Source organism: Cibotium barometz, chromosome 8, assembly GCF_041138505.1.
Source record: "Cibotium barometz isolate CiBa-2024 chromosome 8, ASM4113850v1, whole genome shotgun sequence".
NCBI classification, from domain to species: domain Eukaryota; kingdom Viridiplantae; phylum Streptophyta; class Polypodiopsida; order Cyatheales; family Cibotiaceae; genus Cibotium; species Cibotium barometz.
In genome coordinates, this window is record NC_141053.1 from 58,431,872 (window position 1) to 58,453,822 (window position 21,951).

The 21,951-nt window shown below is 46.2% G+C and overlaps 2 protein-coding genes across 2 annotated transcripts in view; both read left to right on the forward strand.

Moving 5' to 3' along the window:
- The window catches only part of LOC147636476 (putative protein phosphatase 2C 45), a 106,477-nt gene that overhangs the window by 68,994 nt on the left and 15,532 nt on the right, over positions 1-21,951 (forward strand). The window contains exons 9-10 of the mRNA XM_086801921.1: positions 19,742-19,804; positions 20,039-20,118. Coding sequence (XP_086658047.1) covers positions 19,742-19,804; positions 20,039-20,118 — 143 coding nt within the window. The remainder of the gene's footprint in view (positions 1-19,741; positions 19,805-20,038; positions 20,119-21,951) is intronic.
- Positions 2,554-13,230, forward strand: LOC147636477 (uncharacterized). The gene is made up of 2 exons (XM_086801155.1): positions 2,554-3,344; positions 11,210-13,230. The coding sequence occupies exons 1-2, from the start codon at positions 3,040-3,042 to the stop codon at positions 11,238-11,240; spliced, it is 336 nt and encodes a 111-aa protein (XP_086657281.1). The 5' UTR covers positions 2,554-3,039; the 3' UTR covers positions 11,241-13,230.

Here is a 21,951-nt window from a genome sequence, read left to right on the forward strand (position 1 = left end):
TGTGACAGAGCTGGCATATCCTGTCCTCTGGTGCGGCCGCCTTGGGTCCAGATTTGGCAGTCTCCACTCTCAGCTGGTGGGACGAGGTGCAGATCTGGCCGGAGAAAGAAAAGAAAGAAAGATATATTAAGCGTCTACTAAAGACCCAATGGGCCTATGAGACCAAAGTGATACAATAATGTCCATGGCATATCTCATCATGGAATGGAAAATAAAACATAAAGAAAACATAAACATAGCTATCTCACTGGGGTGATACAAAACTGTCCATGGAAACTCATCATGGAATACTAAGAACATAGAAACATGAGAGCAACATTACCTCCGAGTAGATGGTATACCACTCTGAGAGAGAGAGAAAGAAAGAAGAAAGAAAGATATATTAACGTCTACGAGAGGCCAAAGTCGGCCTATGAGACAAAAAATAATACAACTGTGTTCTTCCGGTCATCGGAAGAAAAGAAACAAAAGAAAAAGTGTGCATGTGTCTGGATACAACTGTGAATCATCATGGATCGGTGGAGCCCATATACAAACAATATAAGGGGGGTGGGGATGTGGATGGAGTGCTAAGGCAAGATGCATCTCTATATGCTGAAAGGGTAGTACAAGCATGCTATGTAGATCTATGTCTAACTCCATCCACTGCCATAAGAGGGATATAAGATATCATACATCGCCGATGCTGAGGCTGTGAATGGCATGAACATGTACCGTGAGTCTGAATGAAAGCGAGCTAGCCTCTCCTGTGTCTCCATCTGGTGTCTCGTTCGGATAGTTGCTATCTCTCGGTGACGGAGTCGGGGTGCTCTATGTCCAGTCTGTCTAGGTCTCCTCCTGGCTCTCAATTCCTCTGCTCTCTGTGCGGTCACCCCACGTGGTACATCAGCTGGCACTGGCATAGCTCTCTGGAAGAAATCTGTGAGCTGGGACTGTCTCCCACCCCTAGTGGGAGCGGGTGTCTGGAGGAGTCTCTCTCGAGAACTATGAAGCTCTAGTAGTAGTCTGCCAAGCTGTCGCTGGTCCGAGGCCTCCATCAACTGATGTAGTGAAGAGTGCTCCTCAAACAATCCTGCATATCTATCTCTGACCCCCTGGTGGGCTCTACATCTACATACAAAGTGATCCTCAGTCTCCACCTCCTCGCAGCACAATCTGCATATCCGCTCAGCTCTAGGAACCCGTGCCGCTCTCCCAGCCTCTATCTCTAGCTGATGTGATGAGACTCGTAGCTGTCCAATAGCAACACGAGAGCTGTGTGGCATGTATACATCCATGTACCGCGGTCGATGTATAAACCCATCCCTTGAGATGCTCATAAAGTGGTCTCTGTAATACAGCATCTTCGGTGGTAGTGGGCTCTCTGGTGTTGTCCATGTCTCCTGTATGTAGTGCTGCCATATGTCCTGTCTCATCACTCTGTTCCTCTCATTGAGAGAGAGAGAGAGAGAGAGAGAGAGAGAGAGAGAGAGAGAGAGAGAAATGAAATGAAATGATATATTAACGTCTCTAAGAGGCCATAGTGGCCTATGAGACCAAAACTGAGAGTACATCTGAAGTTGGTGTCTCATCAAAGAGAACAACTAAATGAGACTAAAAAGTACAATAAACTGATTGTCCTATAGTTATAACAACAGAACTGTAAGACTTCGAGATGATAGAGAGAGAGAGAGAGAGAGAGAGAGAGAGAGAGAGAGAGTCGTGGGAGAGGTTGGTGGAAGGGGTTGGAAAGGGGTCCATTGTTTATAGGACACGTGGCACCCCCTTTGATGAAGGTACACACCACAACAAATGGGTTTTAATGGGATAACAGGGTGCCCAAGGCTTGGATAGGCCATACCTTGGTGCTTGGGTCTCTCGCACTAGCCAATGGCCAGTGCCCACTTAAAAGAATGTGAACTGCTAAGGTTATAAAGTCTTAGAGAAATAAACAAAGGTTTAAATGAATACTTACGACCTGTTCACATGCCACAAATTATGTCAGAATACAAGGCATTCGCATGGTTCATGGGCAGGCGTCCTCTTCCCGTGAAGTGGACATGCCATAGCAGATAGTCACACGAAAACAAGTCACGTGAAATCAGTTTCAAGCAATCAGAGATACGTGTATATGCATTATGCAATGGATATATCTCCCGTTCTTGGAACCTGTAAATAGTAGGTCTTCCCGAGCACGGAATTGGCTCAGAGGGAAGCCATCCTTGACAGTGGGTTCCACATCCTGGCCACACTACGAGTGACATGAGTCCTGGCCTTCCATAGGTGATGCAAGTCCTAGCCTCGGTACAGGCGACACAAAGTTCCGTGGCCTTCTGTACCTTGGCATGAAATAGGGGAAGATCACTTGGGCAGCCAAACGGTGACAACGGGGGAGTTGGGTTCAGCAGACAGAGACTCGATGTTGCTCTGATACCAAATGCTGATATAGGGGGAGGAGATACTCAGCACAGGCTATGGGGGTTGAAGTTGAAACATTGGCATGGCATTGGACAGAGATAAACAAGAAAGAAAAAGACAATGCTAGAGAGAAAGAGTGAAGTACACGACTCAATAATGTGACTTTTGTTCAGTCTTCTTCACTCAAGTATAAGACCTTCATAGGTACAAAGGTTCACCTTTTGACATCATTTGCTAATGTAATAACACACACAAATATCTAGATATTATTTACACCCCTCTAAGAGGTGGTTCACACACACAAACTTATAAGTGGGTGTTTACTCCTTTGCTAGAGGATGTTCACACATGCACACACATATTCAAGATTAATAGCCTTTCACACACAGAACTAGGCTCAATAGCCTTACATACAAACATGCTACCACACTCACATGAGTGGGTTCACATAGGTGAGACCTTGATTCCCAACAAAGACCTAGGGTTTGACGAGTTGGAAGAGGCGGCCAAGAGGGCCGAGAAGAATTTGTATAAGAAAACCAAGTGCAAGAAAAAGAAGAAAGTAGTGGTTGATGATTCATCCGACAGTGAGGCACAAGAATCAGATGCAGACAACTCAGGAGAGGAGTGGGACACAAACGTATGGCGAAGAAGAAAGCAAAGAAGGGTGTGGTGAGTGCAGACAGCAAGGTGCTAATCCTAGAGATGAGAGACCTTGTAGGTGCCAAGGCCAAGTCTACCAAAAAGAGTGCTAGAAGTCCAAGTGGGTCTGGATCCCAAGAGGGAGTGTACTGTGGAAGATGCAAGCGTGATGGGAACCTCAAGGAAGAGTGCACTGCTGAGCCGGTGTCAGGTCTGTCCGACATGGAATCACACAATGCAGAACTGCAGATATCATACACTTACCAATTACCCATCACGAGTTTCATTGCACCCACCTCCACCAAGTGAAACCGGCCTCTGATAGAAAACCAGAGTGCGGTAGATTAGCAATCACCCATCCACTTGTAGTCTAGATGATAAAACAAAACAGATTAGAGCTAGAGTGTCCAAATCTGAAAACACAGCGACACCTGTTGGCCCCAAAGCTTGGCGCCCCTTGCGGTATTTCTTTATTCAATTAAAATAATATGAATGGCTGAGTACAACACAAAGATCAGCCAAGAGTTTACACCTGTAAGTCCAATCTGACGGCCCACAAATCCTTCTCAGCATAGAGGATCTATGCACACAGATCTGTGTTCCACAATAACACTGTGCCTCCCTCTGATCAGCCAAGCTCACTAAGCAGGCCAGCCATGGGCATACATCTGGCATAACTCAAGTGCATGATACATCTTCTCAGCTCAAACATACATGTGCTGTCCAAACTCTGTCTCAACCCTTGTCAATCTGCCATACCCCTCCTCTCACAAGGGGCCAAATAACTCAATATCTGCAACAAACATCAAGCAGTAGAAAGAGAGAGATAGATGAACAGAAACAAGGCTTACCAAGTTCAGCTCGTGAAACAGTACTGGAGGAAGCAACAACACCAATTTGTACTTGCAGGCACTTGTATCCACAACCCTGCTTCACACATGTGCTTGTACTTGCCTGTATCCTCCTCCTGATGTTCACTCTTATGCTGTCCTTGAAAATACAGATCTGAAAATCAGCACTGTACCCGTCTGTACCACCTCGGGATACGTGCCAGGAGTTGTACTTGCACAAACAGTCGGCTGTCCACTCTTGTACCTGCCTGAATCTGAGTACACAGTTCTGTCCAGCACCTGTTTATGCCGCCTGCAGCAGTTGTACTTGCTGTACCTGACTGTCCGTACACTGTACGACAGTCGTACAGTATGGTACTTGCTGAAAACCTGACTGTACAGCCTGTACAGGTCCTGTGCGCAGCCAGACCAGCAGTGAAGAAGACCCACAGCTTGTACCAGAGAGAGAAAGAGAGAGTGTACTTGCACAGATCTGGCCGTACAGTGCTGTACGGCTGATTTACACTCAGAAAAACAGCAACAGCCCTCCAAAATCTGCAGTCGACTAGCTCTTCCACTCTTCCACGCTTGTGTACATGCGCTTCAAGGCTCCTCCACGACTCCTTTCCCAAAAAGCTAGAGAGAGAGGGAGGAGAGAGAAGCACTTACTCCAAAAGTGGCCCTCTTCCCAAAAATAATCCCTAGGGCCCCAAACTTTAATAAGTTCCCTAGGGCCACTAAGGCCTAGGGGCAAACTTTAATAAACATTAAAGTTTAATGTTTCTAGTTCCCCCCTTCACACCTAGGGATGTCCACACATCTTAAACTCTGTCCGGGCACCCCCCATGTGAATCATAAAATATTCTGACTCTGCAACCACCATGCCCACACTTGTACTGTTCCAGCCATGACATACCCCCCTCTTGAAAAATGGCAAGCGTCCTCGATTGCATTCTGGTGATGTATCAAAATATCCAAAGTGAAATATACAATATGGCAAGATCAGCGTCCCAATCTCTCTAAGCCATACACATGTATTGACATTCACTGCAAAATAATGGCATAGTAATAGTCCAAGTTGTATACCACTGTGAACCATACATATCCACAAAAATCTCATGTGACTAGTACACATATATCATAGAAGTCCCATAAACAGATGTACTGTCAGCCTCAGTACCTTCGGGTGAGATAAAATCTGCACCAAGCGACCTCTAGATGTCATCTGAGCCTGTCTGTATCAAGGGAGTGGAGGTGCTACCCCCCTCTTGAGCATCAGGTAATGCTCCAGACCCATGCTCTGCTGAACCTGAATGAGCCACAATAAGAGTCGGCTCTAACTCAAAGGCATCGAGATAAAGCTGCAAAACCTGAGGTGAATCTGTTAAGTCACCTTCCTCCATCCACTTCGCATCCATCGGTGAATAGTTCTTGAACTTCACAAGATAGCGACGGGAAACTTTACCTCGTACCTTCCTTTCTTTATGTGCCAGTATCTGCTCTGGAATCAGAACCTCATCAAGTTCCTCAACTTCCGGCTGAGCCTCATCTGATACATCCTCAGGCACATCCCCACGGAAAGGTCTAAGAAGACTCACGTGAAAAGCATTGTGAATCCTCCAGTGATCTGGCAACTTCAAACGATAGGTTACCTCACCAATCTTTTCCAAAACCTGAAAAGGCCCATAATATCGCATGCTCAACTTAGGGAATAAGCGCTCTTTACCCTTCATCTTCTTGAGTCTAGCCTTTTCAAAGCGCAAAAGAACCCAATCACCCAATGCAAACTGTAAATCACGTCTGTGACGGTCTGCGGCTTTCTTTTGCTTCTGCTTAGTTTTCTGGAGGGCCAACTTAACTCTCCGATAAGCTTCATCCAAGCTCTCCACATACTGATCAGCCTCAAAGATCTTATCCTTTGTATGCAAAATGGGTGGAACCTTCTTCCCTCCTTCTACAATCTCAAAAGGCGCCTTGCCTGTCGAGCTATGTACAGTGTTGTTATATGCAAACTCCACCAAAGGAAGATACTTTTTCCATTGTTGCTTGTGCTCTGACACATAACACTTGAGAAGATCCAACACTGTAGAGTTAGCCTCTTCTGACTGACCATCTGTCTGTGGATGAAATGACGATGAAAACTTGAGAGTTGTACCCATGTTGTCGAACAACCCTCTCCAAAACAAACTCGTCATCCGTGGATCACGGTCACTAATGATAGACGTAGGCAAGCCATGATACTTGAAGATGTTCGCCATGAACAACTTCACCATATGATCCACTTTAATTGTCTTCCGCACGGGAATGAAATGTGCCTGCTTACTGAACCTGCATATGATAGTCCAGATGCCATCATTTCCCGTTTGTGTCCGTGGAAGATCAAATACAAAATCCATGGCAATGCTCTCCCAAGGAAGGTTGGCCAATAAAAGAAAGTCTCCACTGCTTTGACCGTGGCGTCAATACCTCTATGACCTGCATACGGTGGAGCATGACTTTCAATCATAACCTTGAGTCGCAATGGCCTGGTAACACACAGTCTGCCATGCATCAATAAAAACCCATCTCTGAGAGTGTAATGCTCATGCCGCTGACGCTCAGACATCTGATCATACAACCTTTCAAAGTCCTCATCATGGGCATACTGCTCTTTCATTTCATCAAGCTCATGATGATAAGCAAGTGAAACTGCAGAGACCTGTGGCTTGCGTGACAAAGCATCTGCCACTACATTCTTTTTGCCTTCCACATGCACAATCTGGAAGTGAAACATTGACAAAAAGTTTGCCCAACGCATATGCTTCTCTGAAAGCTTAGTCTGCGTGAGGAAGTATCGCAAGGTCTGATGATCTGTCTGCACAGTGAAATCAGCCCCAAGCAAGTAGTGTTTCCAAGTAGAAAGAGCGTGAATTACAGCCAACATCTCTTTCTCATACACCTGTAAATGCTTCTCAGCATCTTGCAAAACTCTACTCTCATAGGCTATGACATGTCCCTCTTGCATGAGAACCGCACCAATGCTACTTCCACATGCATCACACTGGACAACAAAAGCCTTTCGGAGGTCCGGTAACACCAATACTGGGTCTGAAGTAAGCTTTTCTTTGAGCTTTTTGAATGCTGTAATTTCCCGATCAGCCCATCTAAACGGAGTTGCTTTCTTCGTCAAAGCATGAAGAGGCGAAGCAATTTCAGCAAAGTGCCGTATGTAACGCCTGTAATAGGAACACAATCCTAAAAAGCTGCGTACATCATGCACGGTCCTCAAAGCTGGCCAATTAAGTATTGCTTCAACCTTTGCTGGATCCATACGGACTCCATGACCAGACACAATATGCCCCAAGAAATGTATCTCCTGCAAGAAAAACTCACTCTTCTTGCCATTAACCACCAATCTATGGTTTCTGAGTTCTGCAAACACAATGGCCAAATGCCTTCTATGCTCTTCCTCAGTTCGTGAATGCACAATCATATCATCAAAGAATGTGCCCACAAACTCTCTATGAGGTCTGAAAATCCTGTCCATCATTCTGTTAAATGTGGCAGGCGCATTTGTTAAACCAAAGGGCATAACCAAGAACTCATACAACCCAAACGTGGTTCGGAATGCTGTCTTATGCACATCCTCGGGTCTAATGCGTATCTGATGATACCCGCTTTTCAAGTCAATACGACTAAAAACTGTGGAGCCCTGTAAGCGGTCCAAGATGTCATCGATCCTCGGTATGGGGAATCGATTCTTGATGGTATTCTTATTCAGCGCCCTGTAATCTATACACATGCGCCAAGAACCATCCTTCTTCTGCACTAAGAGCACAGGTGAGCAAAAGGGTGATGAGCTAGGCTGAATCAACCCCTTATTTAGAAGCTCCTGCACCTGACTCATAATCTCTTCCTGTTGGGCTGCACTAACACGGTACGGCGGTCTATTCGGTGGAGTACTACCAGGTATCAGATCTATGGCATGATCTTCTGGCCTCTCAGGAGGTAATTCTCCTGGCAATGACTCGGAAAAACAGTCTTGAAACCCACTTAAGAAATCAGTCCTGTCCTTATCTAACATAGACAAATTAGACTTAGACTCATCATCCTGTGCATCCTTTACATAAATCAAGTACGCGGAAAGATGCTTTTTCATTACTGATGAAATCGCCGAAGCGGATACAATAGGAACAGATTCCCCTTTGAGTTTTACATCCAATACATGCTCTTTCCCTCTATGAGTCAGAGTAATTTTCCTATTGTAAGTATCCACCACCGCATGTACCCTGTGGCACCATGGCATCCCCAACAAAACATCACAGCCATCCAAAGGCATGATGAAGAACTCCTCGCTGTCCACATAACCCTGCAAATGAAGCCGAAGCTTCCCAATAATAGGAGTAACGGGTTCTGCATACCCTGGACAAGCCATATTTGCCTCATGTAACGGCCCCATCTCCTCTGCGCGAATCCCCAATCGGCCAGCCAAATCTGGTGAAATGAAGTTGGCTCTAGCACCTGTGTCAAAGAAGATCAAAGCATTCTGATCTCTCACTTTACCCCATGCCCTGCACAACTCTGTAGCTTCACCACCTAGCTGCTCCCCCACAAGATCAGGAACTAAGCCTGCAAAAGGCTTTGGTTTCTTTGGCTTGGGCTCTCCTTTATTGTCAGGGTCCTTTTTGGAAGTTCTTTTGGGACAATTGAATGACATATGCCCCTCTTCAGTACAGTAAAAACACTTTTGAGCATCTCTCAAAGCCTGTCTTTCCTCAGAAGTCCTCTTGGGCATTGGCAACTTCTTATACTTTGTCTCTGAAGACCCTTTAGTATCACGAGAAGCATGCCCAAATTTTTCAGCTTTCTTGCCCAATTTCTTACTGCCTTTAAATCCAGATGAACCACCTGTGAGTAACGCATTAGCTGTCATAGCATTTTCAATCATCTGTGACATGTTCGTTACTCTTGTCTTTATACAATCATCTCGTACCTCCTTGGGCAGCCCACAACAATATTTCTCAACCTGCTCAGATAATGGCACGGCACGATAAGAAGTCACTGGGAGTAAAGCTTCCCAAACTTCTTGTTATAATCCTCCAAACTATCCCATTCCCATGCCAGGCATACCATACATTCCAGCCATGTTTCCATACATTCCATTATGCATACCTGGCTGCATGCCACCAAACATATTGCCTTGCATCCCAGGTTGCATGCCTGCAAACATATTTCCAGCCATACCGGACTGCATACCACCATACATATTCCCCTGCATGCCAGGCTGAAAATTGGCTCCAAAAGGCCCATACATAGCCATGCCTCCCTGAGGGTAACCCCCAGTCATGGATTGAAACACCGAGCCACCACCAAAATAACCTGGATGCATATTCTGCTGAGGAATAGGTGGCTGTCCATAGAAGGAACTCTGAGAGTTTGCTCCATAAGCATGCTGCATATTCGGAAACTGGCCAAAAGATGGTTCCTGTGGGATGGCACCACTATGACCCTGAGGAAGATTCTTCGAACGAACCTTCTTCTGCTTTTTCTGGGGCTCTGTGCGAGATCTCAAAAATTCAGCAAATCTCTCGCTCTGTGTGAGCTGCATAAAAGTATCCATAACACTAGCCAAGCGATCTTTGAACCGAGCATCATCATCCTCTTTACCATGCACATCTTCTGGCTGTGTTACATCCTCATAAGGCTCAACATCTGCAGCCTGTTCTCCTGCAAAAATATCCTCAGATACATCTCTTTCAGGAGAAGTCTCTTGCTCTTCTTCTTCATGATAGAAGTACTCTTCCTCTGTATCAGACATGATTGCTGAATTTTCAGCGATGGCTTTCTTCAAAGCAACCACGAGCTCACCCCCTTCAGAAAGTTGATGATTGGTCTCGGCAACGGAACCTTGAAACCGGCCTCTGATAGAAAACCAGAGTGCGGTAGATTAGCAATCACCCGTCCACTTGTAGTCTAGATGATAAAACAAAACAGATTAGAGCTAGAGTGCCCAAATCTGAAAACACAGCGACACCTGTTGGCCCCAAAGCTTGGCGCCCCTTGCGGTATTTCTTTATTCAATTAAAATAATATGAATGGCTGAGTACAACACAAAGATCAGCCAAGAGTTTACACCTGTAAGTCCAATCTGACGGCCCACAAATCCTTCTCAGCACAGAGGATCTATGCACACAGATCTGTGTTCCACAATAACACACTGTGCCTCCCTCTGATCAGCCAAGCTCACTAAGCAGGCCAGCCATGGGCATACATCTGGCATAACTCAAGTGCATGATACATCTTCTCAGCTCAAACATACATGTGCTGTCCAAACTCTGTCTCAACCCTTGTCAATCTGCCATACCCCTCCTCTCACAAGGGGCCAGATAACTCATATCTACAACAGACATCAAGCAGTAGAAAGAGAGAGATAGATGAACAGAAACAAGGCTTACCAAGTTCAGCTCGTGAAACAGTACTGGAGGAAGCAACAGCACCAATTTGTACTTGCAGGCACTTGTATCCACAACCCTGCTTCACACATGTGCTTGTACTTGCCTGTATCCTCCTCCTGATGTTCACTCTTATGCTGTCCTTGAAAATACAGATCTGAAAGTCAGCACTGTACCCGTCTGTACCACCTCGGGATACGTGCCAGGAATTGTACTTGCACAAATAGTCGGCTGTCCACTCTTGTACCTGCCTGAATCTGAGTACACAGTTCTGTCCAGCACCTGTTTACGCCGCCTGCAGCAGTTGTACTTGCTGTACCTGACTGTCCGTACACTGTACGGCAGTCGTACAGTATGGTACTTGCTGAAAACCTGACTGTACAGCCTGTACAGGTCCTGTGCGCAGCCAGACCAGCAGTGAAGAAGACCCACAGCTTGTACCAGAGAGAGAAAGAGAGAGTGTACTTGCACAGATCTGGCCGTACAGTGCTGTACGGCTGATTTGCACTCAGAAAAACAGCAACAGCCCTCCAAAATCTGCAGTCGACTAGCTCTTCCACTCTTCCACGCTTGTGTACATGCGCTTCAAGGCTCCTCCACGACTCCTTTCCCAAAAAGCTAGAGAGAGAGGGAGGAGAGAGAAGCACTTACTCCAAAAGTGGCCCTCTTCCCAAAAATAATCCCTAGGGCCCCAAACTTTAATAAGTTCCCTAGGGCCACTAAGGCCTAGGGGCAAACTTTAATAAACATTAAAGTTTAATGTTTCTAGTTCCCCCCTTCACACCTAGGGATGTCCACACATCTTAAACTCTGTCCGGGCACCCCCCATGTGAATCATAAAATATTCTGACTCTGCAACCACCATGCCCACACTTGTACTGTTCCATTTTCACAGGGCCATGACACCAGGCGCCAGAGAGAGCCATTTGAGGATGACTAACCGTTGAGACAGACGAGGTAGTGTATACAAGCCCTAATGTTCCCGGTGTCCCGGGAGAGAGCTTCTCAGATCCGGAGATCCAGACGGCCGCGACCGAGAGGACCGAGAGTATCATCCCCTTGCCAGCTCCAGCTTCGGGAGATCTTCCAATGATATCGGAGTGCACCACCCTGAACTATGGACAAAGACAGACCGTGCATAGTTACAGATACGGAGTCTATTACGTCGTCAACGACCACTCCTTGCCACACACTTAGTCCTTGTGGACTATATCTCTATTTATGAGGATGTATTTCACTTTTACAGTTGAGCCTAGGTGTAGCACATAGGGCTCTCTTTGACCATTTTGACATTGATAGCTTAGTTTTAGTTTAGTTCTTGTTTCATTTTCAGTTTGTTATTTCGTGATTCAATTACTCATGGATTCATTGTAACTTTTGGTCTCATAGACCCTTGCGGTCTTTTGCAGATGTTAATGTATCTTTCTTTCATTCTTGCGCCAAGGGGTGTGTTCTATGCTCATGGTGACCATTTTTGTCGGAGGGCTGCTTAACCATGTTGAAATCCCCACCAACAATCCAATGATCTACCTGGGGGAGGAGCCCTATGATGGTATCCGAATAGGTGACCCCCTCACCTCTCACATTAGGTGCATAAATATTCAAGATGCCCAATTTCTGACCCTCATGCATGATCAAATACACTGCTCTAAGGCATTAGTGACGCTGCAACTGAAATGTCTACAACCCCTTTGGTCCCATCTGCCTAGGACAAATAAGTGTAGCGAGAAAGAATCTTACCAGTTTTACCACACTAGTGCCTATCCAATTTGTGCTCCTCCAAAAGAGCACATGCATAGCTCCACTTTTAACAATAGAATGGAGCTGATCCTTCACGAGGTGCTTCCTACTGCGAGTGGGAAGGCCCTGGAGGCTGTGCACATTCTATGAGACAATCCTCATAGGAAAGATGAGGTTTTGGCCCAAGCAAACACTTAGCCAGTGTTTGCCCGCCTCTCATAATGCAGGAGGGAGTAATCCTTGAAACAAAGTCTACAGTTTTTCCCATATCTGGGACTCTGACAATCTCCGCATACGTGCGCAATACATGAGTGCCTTGCAGGAGGACTCAACAAAACTATTCTGGTCCGATGCATCATCCTTCTGCGAAGATGACTCAGAAACCTCATCACTCTGATCAAGTACATCATTTTGCAGTACATTGCTGTTGGTGATGCATGATCCTGTGTCCCAGCATTCTCACCAGGAGGGCGGCCATGAGAGACGACTCGCCACTCCTAGCGGAACGCTGGTGGTCGAGACGGAGCCATAAGCTTTGTTACCTGAGGGGCGCGTTTGTGCCATCTCCTACGGCCCTTAGCACTAAGGCAATCCCTAGCAAAGTGCGATTGATGATGACAAACCCAACATTGGTTGGGGCTACCTGCAATCTCCGTACATTGCTTCATGGACGGTTCGGTCCTGGAAGCAACACAAAGTCCTTAATAAGCTCACTATCACAAGCAAGCACCATAGCCCTAGGGATAGTGTCCGCTGATGCAGTGACCACATGTGCGGCAGAGGTTGACAAGGCAGGTATAGGGGGCACCTGTAGGACCAGTCCAAAAGCTGAGCCAGTGACCTCCAGCTTTGGCCAATATGCATGTGGAAGACCTCGGAATTCGAGTGTAAGTGGAAAATGGTTCTGATCTTCTTCAATAGGGTCCAAATAGCTGGTGTATGGTAGGAAGAACATCTTCCTCGGGCCCAATGGGAATGGGCTGCCCTTCAGCACCTCTGAGGCTGCTTCCTCAGCATCGAAGTCCACTTGGAGAAAACCTCTCCCAAGCAGCCTGACATCTTTGAAGTGGAGTGCAAAGTCGGAGAGCAATGCTGCAAGTAACCAATTGCAGGCTTGGAGACGGGATGGATGTGCCCCGAAGCTTTTGGCAATGAGGGTCATCTTGGTGTTTTTTTCAATCTCAGTGAGGAGGGTCGCAAGCTCGGCTTCTGTAAAATTAATGGTTCGCCTGTCCCGTTGGGTGGGGGGGGGGGTGGGGGGTGATTAGCCATGATGCTCATTGTAGTGAAAAAGGCTGGCAGAGGGGGGGCGAAGCAGGGGTGCACAAGGGGAGGCAAGGGAATGCGGGCAGCAGGGCGGGGCTGAAGGCGGGTAGAGGGGGAGGGCAAAGCAGGGGCGCACAGAGGAGGGTGAGGCAGGAGGCGGGCAGCAGAGCGGGGGTGAAGGCAGGCAGAGGAGGGCAAAGCAGGGGCACACAGAGGAGGGCGAGGCAAGGGGGGCAGAAGAGTGGGGGTGAAAGCGGGCAGAGGGGGGCAAAGCAGGGGTGCACAGAGGAAGGTGGGCAGCAGAGTGGGGGTGAACGCCGTCAGAGGAGGGCAAGGCAGGGGGCACATTGCTCAGCAGACGGGGAGCTCATGACCTGGTCGAAGGTCCTTTTTTAATCTCAGTTTATTTTTTGCATCCATCATAGAATCATTTTTCTTCATGATTGCTAGAGTTGTTAGTTATGACAGTTTTGGTATATCATCACTCATGTCAGTGGCTATCTAATGAGGGTTAGCTGGCTGACTATATGCTTGATTAGTAAATTGTGAATAGAATCAAGCAGTTCTTTTGTGTTTTTTAAAATCCCCCCCTCTATGAGCCATGCGATATCTTTTTTTTTTTTTTCGTGAAATGGTGTTTTATATTATATGTAAAAATGTACATCAGCCACATGGCTCACACAGAACCTATGGCCCCAAAAAACCCCCACAAAAGATCCTCTAAAGGATCATGAGCATGCAAACCTGTACACTAATAAGAAAGCCTCCTAGCTAAATAAGCATCCCAGATAAAAGCATCAAAGATGAGCCAGCCGAGCCGCCGTAGACCATAACGAAATAACATCTACATCCAGTAGCTGAGCTGAGAGAAGAGAAGAAAACTGCCAAAGCAGCAAACCGCGGATATGTAGAATGTGCCCATGTATTCCAGACAAGATGAACCCATTCCGTGTAGCCCAAATATGCTAAAGTCCTGTCCATCTAAGGAAATGGAATATCACAAGGTGACTGTTCGAAGTAATGACTTTAGGAGAAATTCCAAATATCCACTGATGAGCCGAAATAGTAGACCTCTCTACTGCCTCCCAAACGCGAGAAACAAAAGACCAAATCCAACGGGCCACTGGACAACTCATGAACAGATGCATAACTGTTTCAGTGCATGTCGTGCAGAAGAAGCAAGAGGCCAATGTAATTTTACGACGGCTGAGCTGATCCCGTGTAGGTAACCCTCCCACCAACATCCTCCAAATGAAAACCTTACCTTGGTAAGGAAGTTTAGACTGCCAACCACGCATAAGAGTTTTCTGCCACCATGATTTAGACTTGTGCAATCCCCACACCTTATTGGCCTTGGCTGAAACCCAATCTTTCTCTGATACGAGCTTATGATAGACCTGGTTAGCTGAAAGTGATATCAAGTCACCAGATTTACATAGTGCCCAATCAAGCCAAGGCTGATCTGTAGATGGCTGAGGCAATGGAGTAAAAGGCTCAACTGCATGCATGATGTCAACCCATAGTGGCTGAAATGTCCGAGGAACCCTAAAGTGCTGCCGAATACGACGAAACGAATATGGCCTGTCACGACCAGGTATCACAGCATCTCGGATTCTAACCAAGCCTAACCTGACCATGCGGTTGAGTCGTATGCGTGAAGCATCTCTGTCTGGCCAAACAATCACACGCGACTCCACAAATGTTTCGAACTGCAAAGAGTTCAAAAGTAGTCTTTCATGACCAGGATCCCACCGAGCCAATAGTAGAACTTCATGCCAAGAAAGGAGAATATGCGATAAAATGTGAGATGAGCGAATACGGACAGGATGAGCTGCATTCACAATGTCCTACCATGAAGCCTGCACACGTGTCCGTCCATGTGACAATCCCTCCAACTCAATCAAGTCACGAGCCATGAATACCCAAGGTTGCTCCTGCAAACACATATCCTGAAAAAGCGCCCACCTACGCGCCACCATATGCAAGCGGACATCTAGTAAAGTAGCCCCACCCATTCTTTTGGGCGTCGTAATGTGATTCCAAGCTATCCATGTTTGACCCATAATATTTCCTTGCCTCTTCCACAGCATAAACCGAATGGGAGCAACCAAACGGAGAAGAGATTTGTGCGTCCAAGGTAGCAAAGGCAAAAAATAGGAAATCATGCTAAGCATAATAACCTGAGCTACCTGAACCCTCACGTGCATAGGCCACCCTTGAGCTTTCCAATATACAAATTTATCCGAGATCCGAGCAGAAATCCAAGCAAGAAGCGCTTGGGGGTTCACATCCACACCCACCGGGTACCCAAGATGACGAACAATGTCTCCTGTATGCACCACACGGCCTTGCCACCCTAATGCCTCAAGATCAAATTCCGTGCATACAATGAGGGCTGATTTTGTTGAATTTATTTTCAGCCCAGAAGCCAATGCAAGATTATTCCAAGCTTCCATTGCTCGATCTATATTGGCTTTTTCGGCCCTGAGAAACATAAAAGTGTCATCCGCAAGGGCTTGAGCTACCAATTGCTTGCCATGAGGGAGATGCAAACCAACCACTTCACCATGCGATGCCATAGCATCTAGACGAGATAACATAGGATGAGTGGCAATGACAAAGAAAAGAGGGCTAAGAGGATAGCCCTGTCGGAGAGAACGGGTGAGAGAAATACCATCCGAAAGTCCTCCATTGAGCATAATCCGCGTGATAGAGCCAGAGCCAAGTAAATGCACCAAATTAGCCATTTTGGGACCAAAGCCCATGGCTGTCATTAACTGAGCAAGGAAAGACCAGCTGACATGATCAAAAGCTTTTTCAAGATCCAGCTGCACCATCACAATCTCATGCTTCTTTGCCTTGGCATAATCCACTCCAATTTGAACATTAAGAATATTATGCAAAATATTCCTGCCATCCACAAATCCATATTGATATGGATGAATAAGAGTAGGAAGCACCGTCTGCAAGCGATTGGCAAAAATATTTGTAAAGATTTTATACATAATACCTATAAGTGAGATCGGGCGCCATTGAGCCAAAGAAGTAGGCGAAGAGACTTTGGGCAACAAACGAAGTATGCCCAACTTCCAATTAGCAGGCATATATCCCTCATCCCAAACCCTTTGACAAATAAGCGTCAAAGGCTTTGCAAGCTGATCAGCATATATTGGAAAAACTCATTTGTCAAACCATCCCAACCAAGGCTCTTTCCCATGGGAAGTTTGGAGAGAACAGCTTCCACTTCCCCTTGAGTAACAGGAGCATCAAGTTGAACCGCCACATCAGGGTCAACTTGATATCGTACTTCAGCAAACAATGACTCCCTTGCAGCCAGGAGAGACGGCGAGACATCTTCTCGAGGGGCAAACAAATCTTCATAAAACCTGATGCGATGCTGAATAACCTCAGAAGGTTGAGTAACAAGGTTGCCTTGGGCATCCATCAGCCTAACAATATTCTCACGCATATGTTTTTGATGCAACTTATCATAGAAGCGATGAGATTGACAGTTAGCATTCCGCAAAGCATCAAGACGTGCAAGTAGTTTAAAGCGAACATATTGTGCTTCCTGCACCCTAGATAGCTTCTTTTCAGCCATTCTATGGCATCCACAACTTATAGAGGCATTAGCAAGACCATAATGCCGCGCTAATTTCCGAGTGTTGGTAAGGAACACTGGCCAAGCATGATAATCATCCATGGACACTCTTGTGGAGAAATGTCGTATCAACTGACGCATATAAACATCAAAACTTCATGCTCCAAAAAAGTGTGGTTTAAGCGCAAAGGCAAGCGTCCCAACAAGCTTTTATATGCATCCACAAGATGATAGACCATTTCAAACACAAGTGGCCAATGATCCTACAAAACCTGTTGCTGATCAACCATCATAGTAAGAACCTCTGGCAAAAAGAGATCTTGATGTAAAATATACATCCTATCCAATCTAGCATAAGTGCCCCGAAACTGTTGTGAGGCATAAGTGTAACCCCTTTCATCTGGATGCAACCAAGACCACATGTCTTGTTTTAGCGACCTTGCTACAAAAGCTTCCCACGCCATTCTCTCCGGGCCATCCATTACAGAATGAGGCGACGTGGCTTGCTCCCTGGAGACACACATATTAAAGTCTCCCATCACAAAGCCAGGATGAGAGATTGAAAGAGCACACAAGTCATTTCATAGCAAACGGCGTGCACGAGCATTATTTGGAGCATACACCCCTAACAACCATAAAGGCGTATCATCCCAAACAATCTGTATCACTAGAAATCTTCCATGAACATCTTGAATCACAAGAGAAGGCTGAAACTGCGAACGAACAGCAAACATAACACCTGTCTGCGAAGCAGGATGTCCGCTGTAGAAAACATGAAACCCCTTATATACATAGGCTTTGCTAGCCAACTTATGCTGCTTATGTTCAACTGCACACAAAACATGCCAACCATGACAAAAAGTTGTACGCCAAAGCCTGAACTACTTTTGGCGCGAAGAAATACCCTTTACATTCCATTGTACAATTTTCATAAGCCTTCCCAGAAAAGGAATCAACAAGGCCGTGTACTAGGCCCAGGACAATCTGCCAAATCACGAACCTTTTGAAGCATTGCATTTTTAGACATGGTATTTGTGATCACAGTCTGCCCTTGGAGTTCCCGAGCACGTGCCGAAGGGTAATGACCATCCCATGGCGAGATGACCTCACCCTTCGAACCAAATACAAGAGGCAATTGTTCTTGTTCTTCTTTTGTTAGGCGACTTCTAACAGGATAGCGTTCTACTCTATCCACCCCAAGAGCCCGTGTACCTTGAGAAAGTTGGCCTCCCGGCCTCTCAATCTTGGTCTGTTTGGTGGGCACCTGAACCCAAAGGGCGACGAGCATATGTATGTAAGGGCCCCTGATGAGTACGCAAAGGCCCCCGCCAAACAGCATCGGAGAAATCTCCCCGCAGGCTCAACCTCATTCTGAACATCCACATGTACATCCATGTGCTGGGCATCATGTAAAGGAGCGTCATGCTCATCTTCCACAGGCAACTGCCCATCAACGATATCCTTGGTAGCAACAACTTGTTCTTTCTTAGGACATTCGGAGACAAAGTGGCCCGTCTCACCACATTTGAAACAGTGGCCAGCAAATGTATCCCACCTCAATTCATACATTAAAGGTTGCAGCCCAGCCATATTGACACGCAAATGTGTCGGCCTAGGTCTCCTAGTATCCCACAACATGCATAGACGATTTCGATTTCTAGATGTCATTCAAGGCACCACCAAGACATCACCGATACCTCACATGAGACCTGGTAAAACACGCCAAAACATTGGTGGGAATTGTTTCACTTCAACCCAAATTTGGCAAGCCTGGCGCAACATATCTTGGTACTCTGCCATAGGCTTCCACGGAACCACATGAACCAACTGCCCATCCAAAAAGAGTGGCACCTGCTCCAAGACTACTTCCGAAGTGCGAAAAAGTATTTCATAAAATCCTGTCGGACCATCATAAATCTCCTCAAGTCCCTCAGGCGACACCAAGCGGCTCAACCATGCTCTAATACGAGGCAACAACGGAATACGCCCAGTAAAGAAGAAGATAGCAGCACGATCATGAAAATCTGCTAGCTGTTGTAGCAACAAAGGAGTCTCCATGCATACATCAGCCACACCACCATTATCTACTGCAGCCATTTGCACGCTATTTGCCTTCACATATTCTTGCAGAAGCTCACCAGTGATCTGCAGCAAACGTGCAAACTCCGGAGAAGGTACCTGAGAACTTTCCTCTACATTCTCTCCAACATTCACCGGAGTGTAGCTTGCATCAACATCAAGCCTTTGACGTTTTTGTTGCTCCGAGGCATCTGAAGCATAACCCACATCCTTCTCGATCATCTCCTCAATAAGAGCCATGTTAAGGCTATTGGCAGCCATGCCACCAACAGCAGTAGCCGGGTCATCCAAATCCATGTACAAAAGCAAAGAAAACCCGTTCTCTCAAACCCTAGTTCAGCACCTGAAAACCCTAATTCAGCACCTTTTCTGTAGCCTAGAGGCAGAGCAGAAGCAAAGGCGGCTATGAACAAGGACTGGTGACAGCAAGCAGGTGGGAATAGAACAGATGTAGAAGAAGAAGCCAGAAAAGGCGACAGCCAGCAGGAAGAAAACGACACCCAACAGGAACAGAAAACAGACAGAGAGAAGAGGTGACGGCGGCTCTAGGACAGAAGTCGCAGGTCTGAAGAAGTAGACGTGCAGGTTGCAGGCGAGTAGAGTCGACCAGTCACACGTCAAGCGGACGAGCAGGTCCAGCCATGCGATATGTTTATGTATTTACCTTGCTTTTTTGCTTATTGTTTGTGCATTAAGAGAAAACAGTATTTTCCTATCTGAAGTGCATTAAATATGCATTGCTTGTTGTGTTACAGCCCAATGTAGAAGCAGAACGGAAACGAATTGAGGCAAAAAATCCAACCCCCAAAAAACCACTGGTACAGCTAGTGTAAACATTTCATCCCCATTTTCTCATTAGCGCCACCGCCACCACTGAGGGTACTTTCTACATACGTTGTTTGAGGAACAAGATAACTTAAAGAACAGCATCCTTACTCTAAAGAAGTTGGTCTCTTAATCTTCTTCACATTCAATGATATTAACCTAGAGATGGCATTTGGAACCAAAAATATATTATTGATGCTAATGAACCAAAAAAACGTTTTTGGCAGGTTGTAAATGTTGATGGCACGTGGCGAGTGGGGGGCTTGCTTGCACTATCGAGGGCATTTGGTGATGCCTATCTGAAAGAGTACAACACATGACACTCTTGATCTTACAGAGTCGAATACTATTCGTCACTTATAAGTTATCACAGGCTTAATAGTTATAGATTGCAAATACAAATGTTGAGTCCTACTTTGTAACTTCTGAAGAAAGTGTCTTACGAAAGTCTACAGTAGTTAAGCCTATTGTTGAACAGTAGTGAGCCCCATAGGTAGCCGCCATCGGCTGCAATGTCTGGCAATGTAGTTGTGTATTTAGTGTGCTCTTCAAGACTTTTCGTTTAGCTTGTTTGCACCTTCCATCTCCTTTCCTCGAGCATTCTGAAGCTCTTTTTTATTTTCTTGTTTCAAATGTGCCATATTCTTGACTCAAGGAGGTGTGTAGTAGGGGGTTTGTTGTTTAACTTTAAAGAAATTGTCTGAAGAAACTTTGACCCAGTGCTAGAGGACTGCAACTTTTGTCCGATCTTCCTCAGGTTTCCTGGACTCCCACAGATCTATTGGAAGTTTTTGGCTTCCATAGGGTCACACTTTTTGGTCCACTGCAGATGGAACTAAAGGTGGAGTATGTACTTCAGTGACTGCTGCAATTATTCCTTATATGATTGGTCATGGAGTTATTATCCTTGTCACAGCACAATGGATTATGCTTATGCAGGGTGGATTTAAAATTAGTGTGCTGAATGTGTATGCTCCTAACCTAGAGGAGAAATAATTCTTTTTTGGAAAGCCATCACAGACTCTCTTCCTTAGGCGGATCATTGGATCGTCGGAGGTGACTTTAACATGGTTGAGCAAGCCGCAGATAAAAAGGGGCGACATGAAGGCATCATTCACCCATTTGAGAGGACATCCTAGGAGAGATTTATCTTTTCCTTTCATGGCAGAAACTGTTGGTTAGAGGATGACTTCCATAGGAAGCAAGATTCACTCCTCTTTTCTTGGGGTAAATTGTAGGAGTGGTGCACATTGCATTTATGCCCTCTTGGACTGCTTTTATGTTGATGATCGGGCACTTGATAGAGGTGGCAATATCTTCATTGCCCTAGGCACTTCAAGGTCAGATCATTGTCCTAGTTTTGTGCAACTCAGATTTGGGGAGCCAGAACTCTCCTCCCCGAGTACGCATACCAGAGTCTTTTTACTCAAATGCAGAGTTATCTTGGCAGGTGATGGACATTTGGAGAGCTTGTGATGCTCCAAACTATAGGCAAAGAGTTGCTCTTGCCTTAGAGAGTGTCAGTGATCTTTATCACCGTGTGGCCCTAGCCAAGAGGTAAGAGATCTTGGATAGAGAGAGAGCTAGCATGCATAGATTTTGCGCTTTGCAAAGGGAACTTTTTTTTTTTTCCTGTGAAAAAGATCCTTCAATTAGTTGAAGAAAAAACAGCCGCAAAGGGCTAAGTACAACCACGATGGGCTAGATACAAACTCGCCTCATATAAGGGCAGGAAACAAATGATCAAAGGGGGAAGAGATGCTTCTCCCCCGGTTGGCCGCTCTGTGAGGAGAAGGCTATCTCATCGGGGGGGGGGGGGGGGGGGGGGGGGGGCGGGGGGGGCGGGGGGGGAACCATACAGGTGGTCTGTGATGCCAAATGGGGTCACCAAACGTCCCTGCAGCTTCCCCCACTGACCGCGGAGGGTGTGAATGGTATCGAGCCATATGCTCTTGATGGTCTCAGCCAGTGGAGTGTGGGTACCCTCGATGGCCTCGCTGCATCTAGCATGCCAGATGTGCCATGCTGCTATGCTACTGCAAATCTCCTATCTCTGGCATGAGCTTGGTTGCTAGGTTCCTGTCGGTGGGGTTGTGACTAGTACTATTGCAATATGATGTTGGGAGACCTGAAGGGCTAG